Below are 18,079 nucleotides of genomic sequence, written 5' to 3' on the forward strand. Positions count from 1 at the left end.
ACCATTTCATCTCATATCTCTCTAAGTGTTGAGTTCGACTGAAGTTATGGACGGACAATTGAACGTTTGGAGGGAATACAGAACAGACTAAAAAGCGAAGGCAGTGTTAACACTACATTATTATATGGTCCCATTCTTTCGTGAAGGAAGTGCCGATTCAGAGCAAATTGCATGCACTTTCTGCTGAACGGCATTTGAAATAAACAGCAAAATGATCACGCTGAGCATAAAGAGTACATCCCAATATTGTTTCGACACCAAGTGTCGTCAACTATGTAAGCTTATAATAAACATATTGGAAATCGGTGCAAATATTATTAAGTCAACACATCGGTGGTACACCCCTGTTTTCAAGATGAAAATGAACTAAAATAAAATAAAATAAAATAAAATAAAATACAATAAAATAAAATAAAATAAAATCACAGTGTGAAATAGCGCAAGTCTCTCTCTCCTCTCTCTCTCTCTCTCTCTCTCTCTCTCTCGCCATTTAAATGCCAGGTCAGTTTAATCTAACGGAGCATTTATAGCGGTAATCGATAGTTTTTTATGCTTTGCGTTTCATAGATCGATAATGTACAACTGTATGTCATTATCAGCTTCCAAAGTAAGCTTATATCTATGAGAGGCAGGCAGATGCTTGCCTTTCAGCTAGGTTGTTTCCAATTTCTGCAGATTTCCGGTATGTTTTCCCGATTTCTGTTCACTTTCAACCACGAATAAGTTGCCTGCAATGATAATGATTGCAAAAAGGTGCAATGCGATAGATGTCAGCTACAGATCCAGACAATGATGGTTTTATCATTAGTAATTAAATGCTAATAAAGACAAGGAGAAGCCGCAAAACATCAAGCGGCTTAGTTTGTACCTATCGGTTTTCGAGATATTTTCGCAATTTTTATCGGGAAAAACGCCTCTATTAATATTCATGTCGTCTTCCCATGAAAGCCGGTTCAGTTCTGTACACGTACGTACGCCACCACGAGACAGAACTGTGTCGGTATCGGGGTCGGGGGTAGGCTAAGCAGCTGACAGCTCGGAGCGACGTTCGGGACACGACAGGACTCTCGCGATCTCTCTTAAACGCCACCGCAATGACAGGGTAGCTGTTAATGTAGAGGGACGCTCTCCGATCAATTTCACTTGATCGATGCGGCATGGAAAGAACAGCGTGAAGCGGGTGACCTCTGCCGGTCTCGTAGCATCATTTTGCGGAGGGACCGTGAACCAGTGCAGGGAAAATGGGAGACCTAAGCCTCCTCTGTTTGTTTATCTTCCTCGTTCCGGGCTTCCTCAGTCAATGTAAGTACCAGAGTGTGAGCCGTGCGCTTAGGACCCAACTGCGGATAAATGTAACATACGGTATATACGTGCGTGAGAGAGTCATCGTTCTCTATGCGTGTAGACAGTCTAATCGATCCATATTTTCCAACATATTACAAACCAGCATTCCATGTCCTGATTTCCTGCTTCTTCCCTAATAATTCCCTGTGCTGTATGCAAGTAATGTATTCGTATATTTCATTTCGACTTTCCTATAAATAGCTCTGCAGTGGACAATGACAACAACAAGCGTTCGAAACTCGACTTGTCAACTGAAAAACAGTGTGGTTGAACTCCGACCCTCTGGAGATATTTCGGCATAGTTGTTTGTTTGTTTCCGAGCGTTGTAGTTTGACAAGCGATAGGGCTTTGAAAGCTGGTTAAGTACAGTGACAGCGGTTCACCTTTTAGGAGCGAATGATATTGTTCAAGCAGGGTAGTCTTGGTCTATTTAGGTGTCACCTTTGCATTCTTGGCGTCGTTACCAATATGTCACAAAGACGCGTAAACACATGGGCGACCCAGCCAATCATTAATGTTGCGTGTACATGGTGCTTAATTGTCTGTGCTGAATTCCCGTTTCGGTAGAACAAAATGTTTACCGGTGAACCATGATTTCCAGATGACGTTGCAGAGATTCCACAATCGCATTCACCATGTTTCCTTTTTTTGCTGTTCTTGAACTCTTGTACCGGCGATCGATGTTTTCGATCGAAAACATGTACCGTGGGCGATGCACATAACGCACTGGCAAAAACAACAAGAAACAATGAAAGCTTGGTTGCTTTAGGAAAAAAAAACATGAGTGCAGAGTAATTCTGAATTGAATTTTTTCGCCAGGTGGTGCATACAGCGGAATTTCGTAAAACATTCATTCCGACCAATCCGCGTTTCTTTTTTGTGGAACTACAAGTGAAATTGCTTTTCTGCTTGCCCGCCTTTCCCAAAAGCGTGACTGATTGTTGATCCCACAAACCATCCACTTTTGTTTCACTTCCAACGATAACCTTGGATTGCACCCATGGAATGCAATTATGGATGCGTTCAGATTAAACGGGACGCTGCCCAATTTCAGCATAGCCCACCCCCAATTAAAGACCAATTTTTTGAGTAAACAGGTCTGTCTGGTATATGTGCTGTTACGAAATCCGACATTTGCCCTAATGTATCTTTGATAAAAACATAGTGTACGTGGCACGGTTCCAAATCTCTACCAAAAAAACAAGAAACCCTCCAGCTGCAAGAGAAACACAGCCTGGCATACCTTGGTTGGCAGGCCCAACTTGTTATTGCTCGTGCCGCACTGTAGCCTGAACTTTCGCGGGCAAATTAACGAGGGCTAGAAACACGCATATAATCAAGCGATCGAGTGCCGTTGAGTTGCAATGCATCACGTCGTCTGTCGCTTTCATAACCCGTTCATTAAGTCGAAAAAGACTATATTTAGACTGTACATAGGTGTCATCTTGTGAGGGTAATTGGAGTGCGATTGTATCGTTTCATTGGTGTAGTAGGGTATGGCTGCTAATAGAATTTCAGACGAAGGAGACCTGATTTTAATGTTAAACGTTTTGCAGACTCGTAATCGAGGTCACGAAAGATCGAGTGGCATTTATACATACCGGGGACCGACCGCGTGTGAGATAAGCTTGTAATGTAGTTTTCAGACGATGGTACTTGTGTCTGTAGCTATTAGCGCTGGCAATGATGGATAATAACAATCGGCGGTAGTTTCGTCTGGCAACATCGGTTTGCGTTCATATACCCTGATCAAGTGGGGCTGTATTCAAAGTTCGGGTCAATGTCACTCTTTGAAGCTCCTAGTGTTAAGTCAAAACTTCCGACGATTCTGGAGAATAGGCGCACATTGAATAGTGTACACATTCACTGTGGGGATTAGGGCCCAATTAGTTGTGACGCTTTCAGTCCTTTCTGGTATTTATTTGTGCTGTTTGTGAAATACAGGTTCTTCTTTTCACATCGAAATGCTGAGCGTTCACACTTTAACGTAACCTTTATATGTTTTATATCCAATCCAATTGTTGATAACTGAATTTTAGTCCGAACTATATCCAAACATTGCATATCGTACATACACTTCTTATATTGATAGTGATAGTGCCAACACTCTATACTTTACAGTAAGCGGAAGTATAACAACGTAAAGTTGTTTCATAGCAAAAAAAAAAACCCAACAAACAACAACCTCCATATACGGTGACAATATTATTACAATGTAAAACCTATAGAACCGGTATTGCGGTAGGGGAGATTTTTTTGTTATGCAAGAAAGACGTTCGAACGTTTGCGAACGGCTGGTGTATTCCGACACCAAATTATCCATTATGCAGACAGACGGACAGACAGACAGACAGACAGACAGACAGACAGACAGACAAACAGACAGACAGACAAAAAAGTAGTAGAGAAACACGGCATCATTATTTCTTTTCATTAGAAATCTTTTTTAAGCTGCTATATAAAAGGGCGGTACATTGGGATAAGAACTTCAAGACGTTTCTAGGTTGTTAGTCGTCAATCTTGTTATTTGTTTAATACTATTTTCTCTCGATTAGTTTTGCAAATCTTCGGCTATGTTACACCTTCTATTAAACACGATATTTAATAAAAGTTTTCATAATTGTTAGGGATGAACATAATCAGAGGTATACATCGTACCAACATTTGAATAGGTGACGCCTCAATTTTTAGCAAGTTAGCTTTTATTTGATCAAGAAATATATGCGAAAAACATTATTTTGATTAATTACGTTTGACTGAATGCAATATTAACGTCCATTCCAGTTAGAGAATTAACAGTTCCCATACATCACGTAAATGTGACAATTACAAGAAGAACCTTTTGACGATAATCAGGAACGTAAACCACAGATGTTACACAAATACATCGGACGATGGGCGAATAGGAAATTAGCTGGCTGACGGGTTTCAGTGATTTCTTTAGTCGCACTTTCTCGTTGAAAACGTTTGTTGAGTGTATGATAGTGTCAGTTCATGAGTGTGAACGTAGGCGGAGGACCCGCACTTGTATTAAACGTCGCCATAACTCGGGAACCGACGAACTGTGCAAGATGTTGGTAATGCGGGGTTTTAATGCAATAATTATTCATGATTTGCAAAGTTCGATGTGTAATTTCCTTGGCAACTGACTAATGCTTTCGATCCGCTCGAGTTGTCGGCATGAGTCGAACTGCTCTTTGCCAACGTGTATAGAACATTTTATCAATTTACATGGTGCACAGCTTTAGGTTCATATATTGTTAAACCGCACATTATGAGAGACAGTCAGGAAGAAAGACATTGACGAACAGAGAGAGAGAGAGAGAGAGAGAGAGAGAGAGAGAGAGAGAGAGAGAGAGAGAGAGAGAGAGGAAGGGGGATTACTGGGTAATTATAACTTCGGTTCATCATAATCAACCATCTACAATGCGTTTTTTCATAAAGAAAGATAAATACCATTTATCAATGTCAAGGTTTGTTTGCTACTTTGATCAAACGATGCCTGTCAATCATGGTTTACTGTTCAGGCCAAGAATGCCACCAAGGCTGGGTGTAAAGTAGTACACGTAAAGTCTTAAAATGAAAGGTTTGCTTCAAATAAAAGATTTTTTTTATTTTCAGAAAGAACCATATATGTAGAATAACGTAGGGTATATTCTCTTCTACACAGGCAATTATAGTTGTAGTGAATGGAAGTAAAGTGCTCATTATTGACAATACAGTTCAGGGTTTTGTATTATTTGTTAGGAATAATATTTTCCATTTATGTGTGCACATAATGAATGCATACAGCGTTAAAATTGCTGCGTTATAAGTGTGTCGTTTGACCTCAATTTTTTATATGTTTCGATAATTTTGATTATCCGAGGTGAGTGGAGAGTGTATGATATTATTATCGTTCACAGACCAGAAATCAAGATCGTCAGTTTATCCGGTCTACCCAATAAAAATTTATGATCCATTTCGTTTAGTTTTGTCGATAAAATGTAAAGTGAAGAACTGAAAATCATCATCGCCAGAGCGAAACTACAACGAACGATGTTTATATACATTGTATAAAGACACGAGGTAGGAACGAAAATATCCACAAGACATTTTCTTTATACACAAACAAAGCGGACAGTCACGACGTTTACCGCGCATGCGCACTTTGCACACTTTGTTGGTATTTCTATAAACCTTTTAAAAATACTTAACGGAAACCGTGGACGGTAAAAAAAAAAAAAACATCTATAGGGAAACCAAAGACACCAAAATGAACCTTTTGGATATTTTGGTCTGCTTCTGATTACATTGGACTTAAAGGGGCCTAGCACGGAAAATGAATTTGCAAATCGCCGCAGCGCGAAGGTCAAAGTGTCGAAGTCCGTCTCTGCATCTACAAAATACAGATCATAACAAAATGTAGATCAATCTTTTCCAATTTTGATAGGTAAACAATCCAATATTAACGTCATTTGCATCAAACTGGAGAAGGTACACTAACTGGGGACATAAATTGGATCAGGTGATTAGTTTTGTTTTTTTTTTCTAATTTGGCCGATAATTTACAGTGCCGGCCGCGGTGATTGAGTTTGCAGTCGAAATAATTACCATCAAATATGACGGGCACTCATCTGTCTGAGAATGGAGTATTTAAGATATCTAACAAGTTATAAAGTATTGCTAGATCTTTCTTGGATATTTTTTTTGGTTTCAAATGTGAGTTTGAGCTCTCGCATTAACCGTCTCTTCTCGGATAAATGTGTACAGAACTTCGGTTTGTAAGGAGGCTGCTGCTGGTTGTCGTTCTCGCGAATGAAAACACATTATCCCTATTTTTTCTGATGTAAAATCTTGCAGGTACGTAGTTTTGGTCCAGTCAACCGCTAGGGCGGAGACCTTGGCGCTTCCAAAAATAGCGCATACAAATACCTCTAAATATAATTATACCACGTGAAAGACTCATTGTTGGTGCACATACACGTATTTTAAAGACCTCCACCCAACCCAAAAAGATAAATTTCCATACATTCTCTGTCACAACGTATTTTAAAGTATCTTTAAATAATTCATCGTTGGTATGCGCAGAGGTACAATCCATCAAGGTTTTCAGACGAATTAGGTCGGACAGATGTTGCTACAGCTAAATTTATTCCAATTATTATCCCTTGTGAACAACTGGCTTTAAATATCATTGTTTTGAAAATCGATCAAAAGCATTCACTGTTTTTAATTTTTTCTTCTCGCAAAACGATCGATGCGGAACAATGCCCTTCCATTTTTGTTTCAATGTCGTCAAGTAAGGATTTTATGCTTTTAAAATTTATCTTTTAGACTACAAAGGACTTGCAGGCGAGTAATAGTGGCAAGTAATTGATCCGCACTAACAAACAAAGGGACACATAACTACTTCAAATTGCTTATCACATTTGCCCTCATCTTACCGGTGAAAAATAGCAACTGCATTATATCGATCTCGCAAAGAAGAACATGAATTTCGAATGAGGTGTTTTAACTACCACTGGTTTTCTGTCCGTGTTTCGTGAAAGGACACATGACATTCCTTCCCCTGTAAACAGAGGCTTGAATTTTGTTCCTGCCTTACCATTCACTGTGAAGCTCATTTTTCTCTTTGATCTGTCCTGGTTTTACCCCTACATGATCTGCAATACCCAGTTTCCCTCATAGTGCCACCCCCGGATTATCAGCCCATCACATGATCTGTGATACCCAATTTCCCTCAAAGTGCCACTGGCACCCCCGGGTTAAGCAGCCCATGTACAGTAATCAGATAGACTGGGATGTTCGACGGCGTGGCGGTAGCTCGTAGATATGAAGTGTTTCTCTGACGTCATCGTCAAGAGTCCACCCCGATAAAACGCTTTTTTGTTTTTGAAGGAATAATTAGATTTTCAACTCTTCATCTTATATACGAAATCTATTGCGTGCTAAAAATAAAGGAATCAATATACAAAATTGATTTTTTTTGCGCGCGCATCAGGTCTCGACCCGCCATTGAATTGACTCAAAAAAATTTGCTACTCGAAAGTAATGGTAAATTTTCAACTTTCTCCCATACTTCACAAATTTCCTCAAAATATCTCAATTCTTTCATAATCACAATTAACTAGACTTTACTATGTGAGAAAAATAATATTTATCGATATTTGAAATCTATAATAGCTGGTTTCCTTTGTGTTAAGTCTGCAGTAATAATCACGATTTCATTTTCAGAAACGTGATAAGAAGGCGAGAATTTCAAAGCTCCATCTTCTTTCATGAGTAAGATGAGTACACGTAAGCTATACCCACGGAGCATTGTAAGATTAAACTTGAGAGTCAGAATATGTATGTGAAAGGCGTATTCTGACTTCGTATCTGCTGACAACGTTCGCTTGCTGTGATCACAGTGACGTGTCTGAGATTTTACATATGTAATAAAATACCTATAAATAAAAATAATACTGCATCGTAAGATCCAGACATTGCTCTAGGGTCAATAACTTTGAATAACAAATGATACAGGATTATGTAAATGTCATCATTTTGATCCCTGGTATCTTAAAGGATTCGATGTTTCGCCTCGGAGACGGTTGCCGAAGCTACGTGCCCTTGAAAGTATGTTAAGGATGTCGCTAACAATCTTTGATCCACGCCGTCTGTACTTATTCGCAAAGGCACAGTCCTTCAGCTTTATCTTTTCGTCATGCTGTGTGGACGGGTTGACAGATCCGTGCAATGCTTTCATCGCCGGAACAATTACCATGATAAATTGATTGCCGAGGACTGTCACGGGTGATTTGGAGATGAGATAAGCTGTTCACACGATGGACGCATGGGTGATCGTATCACAGAGTACTGCTTGATCATTAGACCTGAAAAAATCCCCAGGGAAGGGTTCGTGCATGACAATAAATTGTCCGCAATTTTACGAATAACACAAAACAAAAACGTACCAGTATTCGCAATCATACGTGTCATATTTTTGTTCTGCTCATTTTTGTGATGTGTAAACCATCGAAGCCAGATTGTGTTTTTGTGCTTTGCAGTTTCCAGAGTGTTTGATTTAGAAAAGCCCCAATTATGTTGATATGAGTTGTCACACACAAAAGCAACACAAATATGTCGTTTGGTGTTGATCTTCGCTTATTGTGCATTTTACGTGTATAGTAATGAGATTGAATGGGTTTGGTTTATTTGAAGTTTAAAATAATTGTACGTACCAATGGTTACATGACTACCCCGGTTTTCTGTAAATGAGTTAAAGTATAGATTTGAGTAAAACACAGTGATAAGTTGCAAACTGCGTGTTATGACAGCCTTCCAATACTGGTTGTTTACATATATGACCATGATTATTTGCTGCTGCTTCCCTTATTCTATTATTTGATGCGTAAATTATGCATGAGGCCGACAGTTTACTACTTTAGTGTGCCGATGGGGGCGCACTCGTCAAATGAATGCACTCGTCCACTAAGCTATATGGCCCACACAGTCTCAACACTTTGCAACCTGCTTCGCATTAAATTAACCCCTATGAAGTCAAATTGACGGTGATGACCGAATGAAAGACATTTCTTCCTCGGGGAAGGTCTCGAACTGACTTCTTGAGGGGCTTAATTTAAACTTTTCATTAAACGCAAACATGAATTATCACATACCAACGACATACACCTCCCATGATTAGCAAAATTAAAATGCCTCTTATTCAAAATGTAAGAACTTTATTGCCAAACAAAATAGTCGGTTTGTTATGTAGCGTTTAAAGAACATAATCTGAATATTTTAGAAAGTTCGACCCAGCTAAAGTGGAGTTAAACTCTTTGGAAATTTTGACATTGGGAGGAAAGAGAAGCCAGGAAATCGAGTGATTTGCATATATTTGCATAAATCAATACTTCTGTATCACGCAACTTACAACTGCTTGACAAGCTAAAAGGTGAACCCAACCAATATTTTAATCTTGGGTTAACAAATTAATTAAAACTGAACAAATATTTGCAAAAAAGTGATTTTTGAGCACAATACGTGCTGTAAGGTGCAGCGCCCCATTAACCCACTCACTGTTCACTTCAAATGAAATTGGACATCTTTTGCCTCTCCTGTAGACTTGGTTCAAGTCGGTGAATTTTAAAAAAACAAAATCATTTATAATAGTTTCTCTTGTGTCTCTCCTATTTCGTACAAACCTATCCGGAATTTGGCAGCTCACGCCAGGTTTTCCCAGCGATTGAATGCGTCACGTTTGAGTCTGCGCAGTTCCGCGTGAAACTCCGCTGTATAGCGTTCACCCTACTCATCGCGTACACACACGCGCGCGATTCACATGAAAGCAGAATACAAATCATTGCGTTCACTCCACTCAAACATTCACAAATCACAGACTTGAACCAAGTCTACCTCTCCCGCTAAAGTTTGTCATTTCGACAGGGTCGTTATTTTCGTTATCGCCTTTTTCATTAAGTATTGATAAACCCTACGGAAATGGCGACTTGACCTTCGTGAAACGTAGCTCACGGGACTTCAGTATACTTGCAGAAAATCTCATAGCATAGCTACAGATCATTCCGACGACGACATTACAATACCAGGGTGGCCCCATACACTTGATCTAGTCTCAGACACTCATTGGTTTCCCTGCGAAAATCAGTGCCAAGAACGGTAAAATATAAGTGAAAATGTCCAGTGGTGGTGTCACAATGTTCAATATCAGTAATGTCCAATAAAACCAGCGTCAACGTCGCTCAGCGCATGCGCTTTTAATTCATTGCGTATAATGTTGTATCAGTTATTTCCATTGCAAAGGCGTAAGGTGGCTTGGCAGAATGAAGCTAAGCGTTTTCGTTATCTGTCCAAGTTGATAGCATGATACTAGGCCAAGTGATACAGTATTTAAACGTAATTTTTGCCCACGTAGACATTTCATGAGGTTAATGTTACCAAAATAGGATGCTAATATGGTTTTATGAAAAATAATATGGTTTTATGAAATATAATACCAGTACACAACATCTGTTTACTAAATAAAACACACATAGAGGGTATTTTAATGTCCGTCTGTCTATTGTCATTATTCCAAAGCGGTTGGCATTGTTTTTCCAGGAGATATTTTCTGTCAAAACCATGCTGCGGCATGCGACTCACGTCTTTCCAAATCGGGATTTCCATTTCGGAGAGTTTAGACGCTCTCATCATCATGTGACGCTGGGCAAAGTGGTGGAGTGTTTATAGAGAGAGATGAACACATCGCCCGGATTAACCTTTTTACGACGAAAATGTAACTTTCCACGTGTCTTCCACCACTGTCCCTTCACAAAGTGTCGTCACTTACTAGTCTACAAAAAGCATTATTTTAAGTTGTGATGTGTTTCTGATTTGACAAGTGTTGCCTCGATGTTTCGATAGGAAGTTGGCGTTTAAATGATATCTGCGTTCAATTATATATTGAACCTTGCTCAGTAACTCCATATCTCACTTGGAAATGACAACGTCCTTTTGTATTGCAAGGTTAATCAGTCGAGATCTATACCTGTAGATGTTTAAAGAGGTTGTATATGAGCTATTGTCTTCAATCGTTTTGAGGCTGTTTGCTTGATAAGACATGCAACAGCCGTATGCCGCATGTTTCGTGTTAGTTGATATTCGAACGTCGTGAAAGATTAGGAAGTAAAAATTATACGTGTCAATACAAAGCTTTTCAGAATGAAAGTCTGGTCTAGTTTTGCATAAGCTCATGATCGCAATGCCTGTTCACTCTATACACATACAGGTAGAGTTGCTTTGATCGACGTATTTTATTTGGTATAATTATCAGTTCGGTAAAGGAAACAGAATAAAAAAAATGTTGAAACTATTATCTGGACATTGCCCATTTAACAATCGGATAAACCGAATTTCTGAAACAGGACAGTACAGTTCTGACTCCCTTTACATGTATACATTCAGTACTTTCTGACATTTGCCGATTTAAAGTTTACCAATTTAGATTTGTCCCTCTTGTCACATAAATTTTCACTCCCGTTCGAATTATTGTATGGTGGAGATTAAAGAATACAGGGGCAGTCGGGTGCAGCATAATTTTGTTTGTTGAATACACCAGAAGATAAGTCATTCAGACGTAGTATGTCGACTGCATTCGAAGTCCAAAAGTCCAAAGTTGAATCCGCTAATCACCAACAGCTGAACTGCACATTTTATAGTTTTCCGTCGATATTTCAAGGCTAAACATTGCACAATTTGACATGAATTGTGAATAAAGAAAAACGTTATAAAAACAAACGAACCTGAACCATAGTTTTATGAAAGCAAAATAACTTGTCGACGTCGACCGCATGACCGTGACAGCGCGCATTGACAGTTTTCTGCACAAGTGGTCTTCACACATACACACACATGTCAAGTTGTCAACACACCATGAGCCAACACTCTGTTCATTATTCATTCTAATATCTATGTCTCTTTTTTTATTTCAGCTGCCGATGAGTGGATCGAACAAGCCGAAGAAGCTCTTCAGAAGGCGTTACATTTACAAACCTTAAATACAAACGAAGCTAAAAATGTCCTCATGTTTATAGGAGACGGCATGGGGATAGCAACTGTTACGTCTGCCAGGATATTAAAAGGACAATTACAGGGCAATACGGGAGAGGAAACTGTCCTAAACATGGAGTCACTGCCTCATGTAGCATTATCCAAAGTAAGATGTAACAAGATTTTAAGATTTTATATGTAGCCAGCCTAACTGCCATTGGGTGGTAGAGGGCGTCCTCTGCTAATCATGAATCATGTGCGAAAAAAATACTCGATTTCCCTAACCCGAATATAAAGCTTGTCAGGTTAATGATATCATTATTGCGCTTTCAAAAGTATAACAATCATACCATTTCGCCCAGCCATTATTCCACGTTCTGTGTTGTTTCGCAATTAGAGCGGGACATCGTCACGTCTCACGCAATCACGCTCTGATTGCATAAAATAAGATCTAGAGAAAGATGACCATATTCTCGAATTTCAACGATGACTTTAATATGAAGAACGGTGCACCACCTTCTGTTTACGCCTGGACCGGTGAAAGAGTCTGTCAGACGAAAATTCCATTAGGACCATTCTTACTGAAGTTGACGTGCTTACACAAAGTAAGTGAAACAAACATAAAAAGTGTTATGACGTATCACCTGCTTTATGAAATAACACTATATACTCTACTTCTTCCCTCAGACATATAACACAGATAGCCAAGTTGGTGACTCTGCGGGTACAGCCACAGCGTTCTTATGTGGAGTGAAAACAAAAGTAGGCGTCCTCGGTGTACATAATGGCGCTATTAAAGGTGACTGTCATTCTAGTCTGAATGCGTCGGTCGATTCTGTCCTGAAGTTAGCGCTGGATGCTGGTAAGAAAATAAACTTTCTCCGTACCAAGTGGATTAAAGCCGATTTTCGGATATTGATCTTATAGTTCAGGCCTCTGTCTTGGGTCCATGGGCACAGATATCCACTAACATATAATCAATCGTATATTCGTACGTCCAATGTGTCCGTCTCACATACCGAGCTGTGGCACCAAAACCCACTGTATACAATGTCTGTCTTGTCTATTTGTCCTAACCGAGGGTACCAAAACACAGCTTTTAAACTTTGCTGTGAAATCTGGTCACAGGTCGTCTTTCATGAATTAAAAGACATTCGTTCGATATCTGAAATGGAAAGTGTGAGATTCAATATATTCTATTGAGGAGACAGGCCTCTTATTGATTGAAACACTTTGCGATGTTGTGATTGGTTGATTTACTGATTGATGCATTGATTTTCCGAATAGGCAAATCGGTCGGTGTGGTAACGACGACAAGAATCACGCACGCAACGCCGGCCGCTGCGTACGCCCACACGCCAAACAGAGAGTGGGAAAGTAACAATAAAATCCCCATAGAAGAGAGATTGCATGGATGTAGAGACATCGCCTTGCAGCTCGTCGAAGATGGCGGGAGAGATTTTCAAGTAAGTTGGACGTTTTCCATCCGTCTTTCGACACTACTCTAGTTACCATATGAGATGATGGACGCTTCTTGCTTTCGGATTAATTGAGCCGTCCTACAAAAAACGTCTTGATAGCGCATGTCTTGGTACAAAACCGAGAAGCATATAGAAGTGCCGTGCAAAACAGCAAGTTATTAAAACTAAACAGCTAAAGGATGGCGTATTACTGGCAATCGCTCATATGTAAATTAATAGTAAACATGATTGGAACTAATTTGGGATAATTGGATAGTGAACTAATGTCGGTTTGACCTGCAAATGCAAGCTCATCTGCTTTTCTTTTTAAGTTATGCACTTGGTTTTATGACTAATTTGTAATATTGCAACATTCAGTTATATGAGAAATTTGAGAAATGTGAAGATCCAATTCTCCCAAGTTAGTTTCAATCGTGTTATTATCTGAAGTGTATTGCCTGAAGATATTTCTTCTGCAGATAATGTAATCCCAGGAACGCAAATTTCCCGTCACGAGATATGTCTCCTACCAGGAAATCAAGTTTCTTCAACTCTCATAAATTACGTATCCGTTTCCCTTTTATTGTTATTTCTATTTATTTAACTCAAGGTATTACTAGGTGGGGGAAGACGGGACTTCTTACGCATCACACAGCGTGACCCGGAACATGACATGAAGTTTGGTTCACGCACTGACGGGCTAGATCTCATCGAAGAGTGGAAAAAGAACAGACCCTACAGCAGCAAGTCGTCGTATGTTTGGAACAAAAAGGACTTCGATAAGGTCAATCCGGAGACTACTGATTATTTGCTCGGTATGCACGTTATGCTAATTTCTAGATCCCTACATCTCCACAAAGCTGTCTTTCTAATTGGCACGTCTCACGGTGCACCATAAGAAATTACCTTAAACAATAAATGAGCTGCATGCTTAAAGTGACAGCGACTGGAGGTCTGGAATTCCTTCGCACTTTAGCTTGTTTCAGCTATCTGTCAATTTTGGCACTGTGCATATATTGACACAATTGACTCCCTTACAGATGAATGCAAATCACTTTCTTGAAGCAGAGTGTGATAGAGATAGCTCAAGAACGCGACACAACTTTTAAACGTTTCTTAGCACTTCACTAAAATTTAGTAATGTGAAAATGTACGCACTTGCGCATGCTTGCTATGTCGACAACAGCATTACAGTTATTTTGAAACCTCCGTTACTTTCCATCCCACTATCAGTTGAATAAAACCAATTTACCAGTGATTTTCCATTCAGTGTATTTTATCTGCAAAATCTGCCATGTTCTCCAGGTTTATTTGAGCACGATCACATGCAATACGACGCCAACAGGGAGGAAGATATAGCCGGTGAGCCCAGTCTATCTGAAATGGTTGAGAAAGCTATAAAGATGCTGAAAAAGAACAAAAACGGATTTTTCCTTCTCGTGGAAGGTTAGTGTCTCCTGAAAAAATCACCCCTGTCATTTCTGTGTCTTAAATTTGAGAGCTGTATCTTTTCAGTACTACTGATAAATTGGATCAATCGACAGGTTGGTAGATAGGTTTGTGGGTAGGTAAGTAAATAGGTCTGGGTATGGGGTGATTAGAGTAGGTACATTGAAGGTAGCTGGTCAGATCATGTAGATAGGCGGGTATGTAGGTATAAGTCTGTAGTTATTAGGTGGAGAAGTTGATAAGGAGAGAGAGAGAGAGAGAGAGAGAGAGAGAGAGAGAGAGAGAGAGAGAGAGAGAGAGAGAGGCTTTAAGACTTTTATCAAATAATTTACAAAATTTCGCCGGATGATCTTCTTATCGTCAGACGACCTGCCAGTATGTTCTGTCTTGAAAAAGTACATTCTTTGTAAGATGCATGATATTAAACATTTTAATAATTTGTTGTCGATGTTGTAATTTTCTTCTTACACTGTCTTCAGGAGGGCGGATCGATCACAGTCACCATCTAAACATAGCCTATCACGCATTGAAAGACACACTGGCATTTGATGATGCCCTGGCAACGGCTATGTCTCTTACCAACTCCATTGATACATTGACAATCGTGACAGCTGATCACAGTCACGTGAATACCATCGCGGGATATCCGAGTCGTGGGAATCCTATTCTAGGTATGGCGTAAAGCATTTCCGACGCATAATTGTGACGACGACATCAACGATGTAATAATTACTTTATCGATCATGCATATTTGGGATAGTAAAGACATTTATAGGGATTGCAAAACAGTTACTAAACCTACAACACGATTGGAACTAATGAGGGATAATTGGATCTTCATAATCTTCAAATTACTCAAAATAGTCAGGTTCCCTATAGTTGAATGTTGCAGTATTACAAAGTACTTATAAAAACAAGTGTATGACTGAAAAAGAAGAGCAGATAAGCTTACATTCGCAGATTAAACCGACCCTACTTCACCATCCAATTATCCCTAATTAGTTCCAATCGTGTTCTACACTCCCAAACCTCCGACAGCAAAACCCTACCTGATCAAAGGAAAACGTATCGCCAGGTTTTTTTTTTAATATTTTACATAGGCTTTCACTATTCTCACAGCGATTTTAGTCACGTCTTTTATAACCTAGGCCTACACCTTTTCGCAGGGATAAATGATAAAAAGAAAGGCTTGGATGATTTGCCCTATACAACCATAATGTACACAAATGGTCCCGGAGCTAAAGCAGTGATAGCCAGTTTAAATGAAACTGGCCAACGTCCCAACGTGACTGGCGTAGATACAGGTAAACCTTTTATGACATAATATTTCGATCAGACTCATAATTTCATTTCGACCTTTCGGTTTTTTACTTTTGACAGTTGTTGGGTACCGGAGATTCGGAAATGGCCATTAAGCAATATACTTAACACCTCATTGGTTCATCGCGTACCGGGTCCAAAGACGTTTTCATTTAGAGTCACTTGCCACTGGACATAATTGTGATGGTCATTTGTATCAACATAGTTTTTCCCCTTTTCATTTCCAGCCGTAACTCTAATAACACTCGTTTGTATGGGTCGTGTGAGGGCGCAGTAGTGAATATGGGAAGGAATTCATTAGAATATGCCGCTGTCTGAGACTACCATGGTTATGATGACCTTGGAAGTTGAAAAGAGTGATATTGTATTTCCTTAATTCAGCAATCTTATTTAAGTGGAACTTATTATAGAAATACTAATGTATATATTAAACTGTGCTGTATCGTAACAGATGTCACATTCCAGTCCAACTCTATGTCAAATGATTTCAATATTTTCCTCAACAGAGGCAAAGACTTACGTCCAGCAGGCTCTGGTACCGAAAAAGGATGAAACCCACGGGGGAGAGGACGTCACTATATACGCGGATGGACCAATGGCGCATTTGTTTCACGGTGTCCATGAGCAGCACTACATTGCCCACGTCATAAAATATGCATCTTGCCTGGGTAATTCAACAGAACATTGCAATAAAGTTCATTTAGATACGAGGTCAAGCTATTCGGACTCATCTGGAGCAGAAACGGCGAAATGTTTAAAATATTTTATACTTTTCATGACAATTTCATTTCACCAACTCTACACCTGATATCGATATAAGCATGAACGTACACATCCGTATACGAAATACATAATAATACATGCGCGCACTGGCACGCGCAAACAAACAGACAGACAGACAGACAGACAGACAGACAGACAGACAGACAGACAGACAGACAGACAGACAGACAGACAGACATACATACATACATACATACACACACACACACACACACATACATACGTACATACACACAGTCGTATGTACGTATGCGTACGCAGACATAGAGAAAAATTGTTTGTATACATATAAATATTGGTACTGTAATTTTCGCATAATCATGACAGAATACACAGATTCATTATTATATGGGAAATATTATTAAAGATGTTATATGTAAGAAATCTATTCGTTTCACACTGTCATTTTAACTCGGTTTTGTGTATTGGTGCATATATAAAAATGAAAAGATATGCTAGGATATTGCGTATGTAAAAACTTACTGTGTACTTTGCTTCCAAGAAAAGTAATGAACACAGATGTTATTAAGTAAACAGTCACACAATGCAACAACCACCATACACTGTAAAATACAACGTTAATGAAAGAGGAAACATTCTCAACCCACTGATCCATCAAATCATGAAAATTATCGGTCAACTCTACGAGAAGAGATTTAGAAATAATGCCCTGAACGGTACGCGAGACTTCAACCAGGCAACTAGGATAAACTATCCTTGTAAAACTTAGATAGCCAGAAAGAAGGGAACTTGTGCAGCACCAAACATGATCTGTACTAGTTTGTCTAGTTAAACGAAGCTTGGGAACCGGGTGAATATTTCGAGGCTACTTGCGGTCGTAGCTCTCTTGGCACATTAGACACTGTACCATCCATTGTCAGTGCGCTCTGTCGGGGCAAATATGACTTGACCAATGGCACTGACATTTAGTCCCCAATAGTCATCACGTTTGGCTAACATTGTTTCATGATCTACCCAATCAAATCTGCATTATTATGATACATCATACCCGGTCTGGTAGATGTTTTAACATGTTGCGGGGATAGGATAAGAACTTGCAATTGAAATGCAAAACAAATATAGTGAAAAAATCATAAAAGTTGCAGCTAAAATATAGAAATAACAGACTCCGCGCTGACCACTAACGTTTATTTATGGGCAAGGGCGAGAGGAAAGCCAAAAATTAACGGGCGAGGCTTTCCTCTCACCCG

The 18,079-nt window shown here is 39.4% G+C and overlaps 1 protein-coding gene across 1 annotated transcript; it reads left to right on the forward strand.

The window, feature by feature from the left end:
- Positions 1 to 981: 981 nt before the first annotated feature.
- Positions 982 to 17,252, forward strand: LOC139121396 (alkaline phosphatase-like). The gene is made up of 9 exons (XM_070686230.1): positions 982 to 1,302; positions 11,799 to 12,022; positions 12,544 to 12,718; positions 13,144 to 13,322; positions 13,927 to 14,131; positions 14,622 to 14,762; positions 15,245 to 15,436; positions 15,932 to 16,069; positions 16,592 to 17,252. Exons 1-9 carry the CDS (start codon positions 1,242 to 1,244, stop codon positions 16,891 to 16,893), a joined length of 1,617 nt encoding a protein of 538 aa, XP_070542331.1. The 5' UTR covers positions 982 to 1,241; the 3' UTR covers positions 16,894 to 17,252.
- The last annotated feature ends 827 nt before the right edge of the window (positions 17,253 to 18,079 follow it).

This window comes from Ptychodera flava, chromosome 21 (genome assembly GCF_041260155.1).
Source record: "Ptychodera flava strain L36383 chromosome 21, AS_Pfla_20210202, whole genome shotgun sequence".
In the NCBI taxonomy this organism is placed as follows: Eukaryota; Metazoa; Hemichordata; class Enteropneusta; family Ptychoderidae; genus Ptychodera; species Ptychodera flava.

Excerpts from the sequence above, each read along its gene's own strand:
- LOC139121396 (XM_070686230.1), top strand. The coding sequence starts at position 1,242 with ATGGGAGACCTAAGCCTCCTCTGTTTGTTTATCTTCCTCGTTCCGGGC. Across the intron at positions 13,323-13,926 it reads ATGGCGGGAGAGATTTTCAA|GTATTACTAGGTGGGGGAAG; the intron begins GTAAGTTGGACG and ends ATTTAACTCAAG. Across the intron at positions 14,132-14,621 it reads GACTACTGATTATTTGCTCG|GTTTATTTGAGCACGATCAC; the intron begins GTATGCACGTTA and ends CATGTTCTCCAG.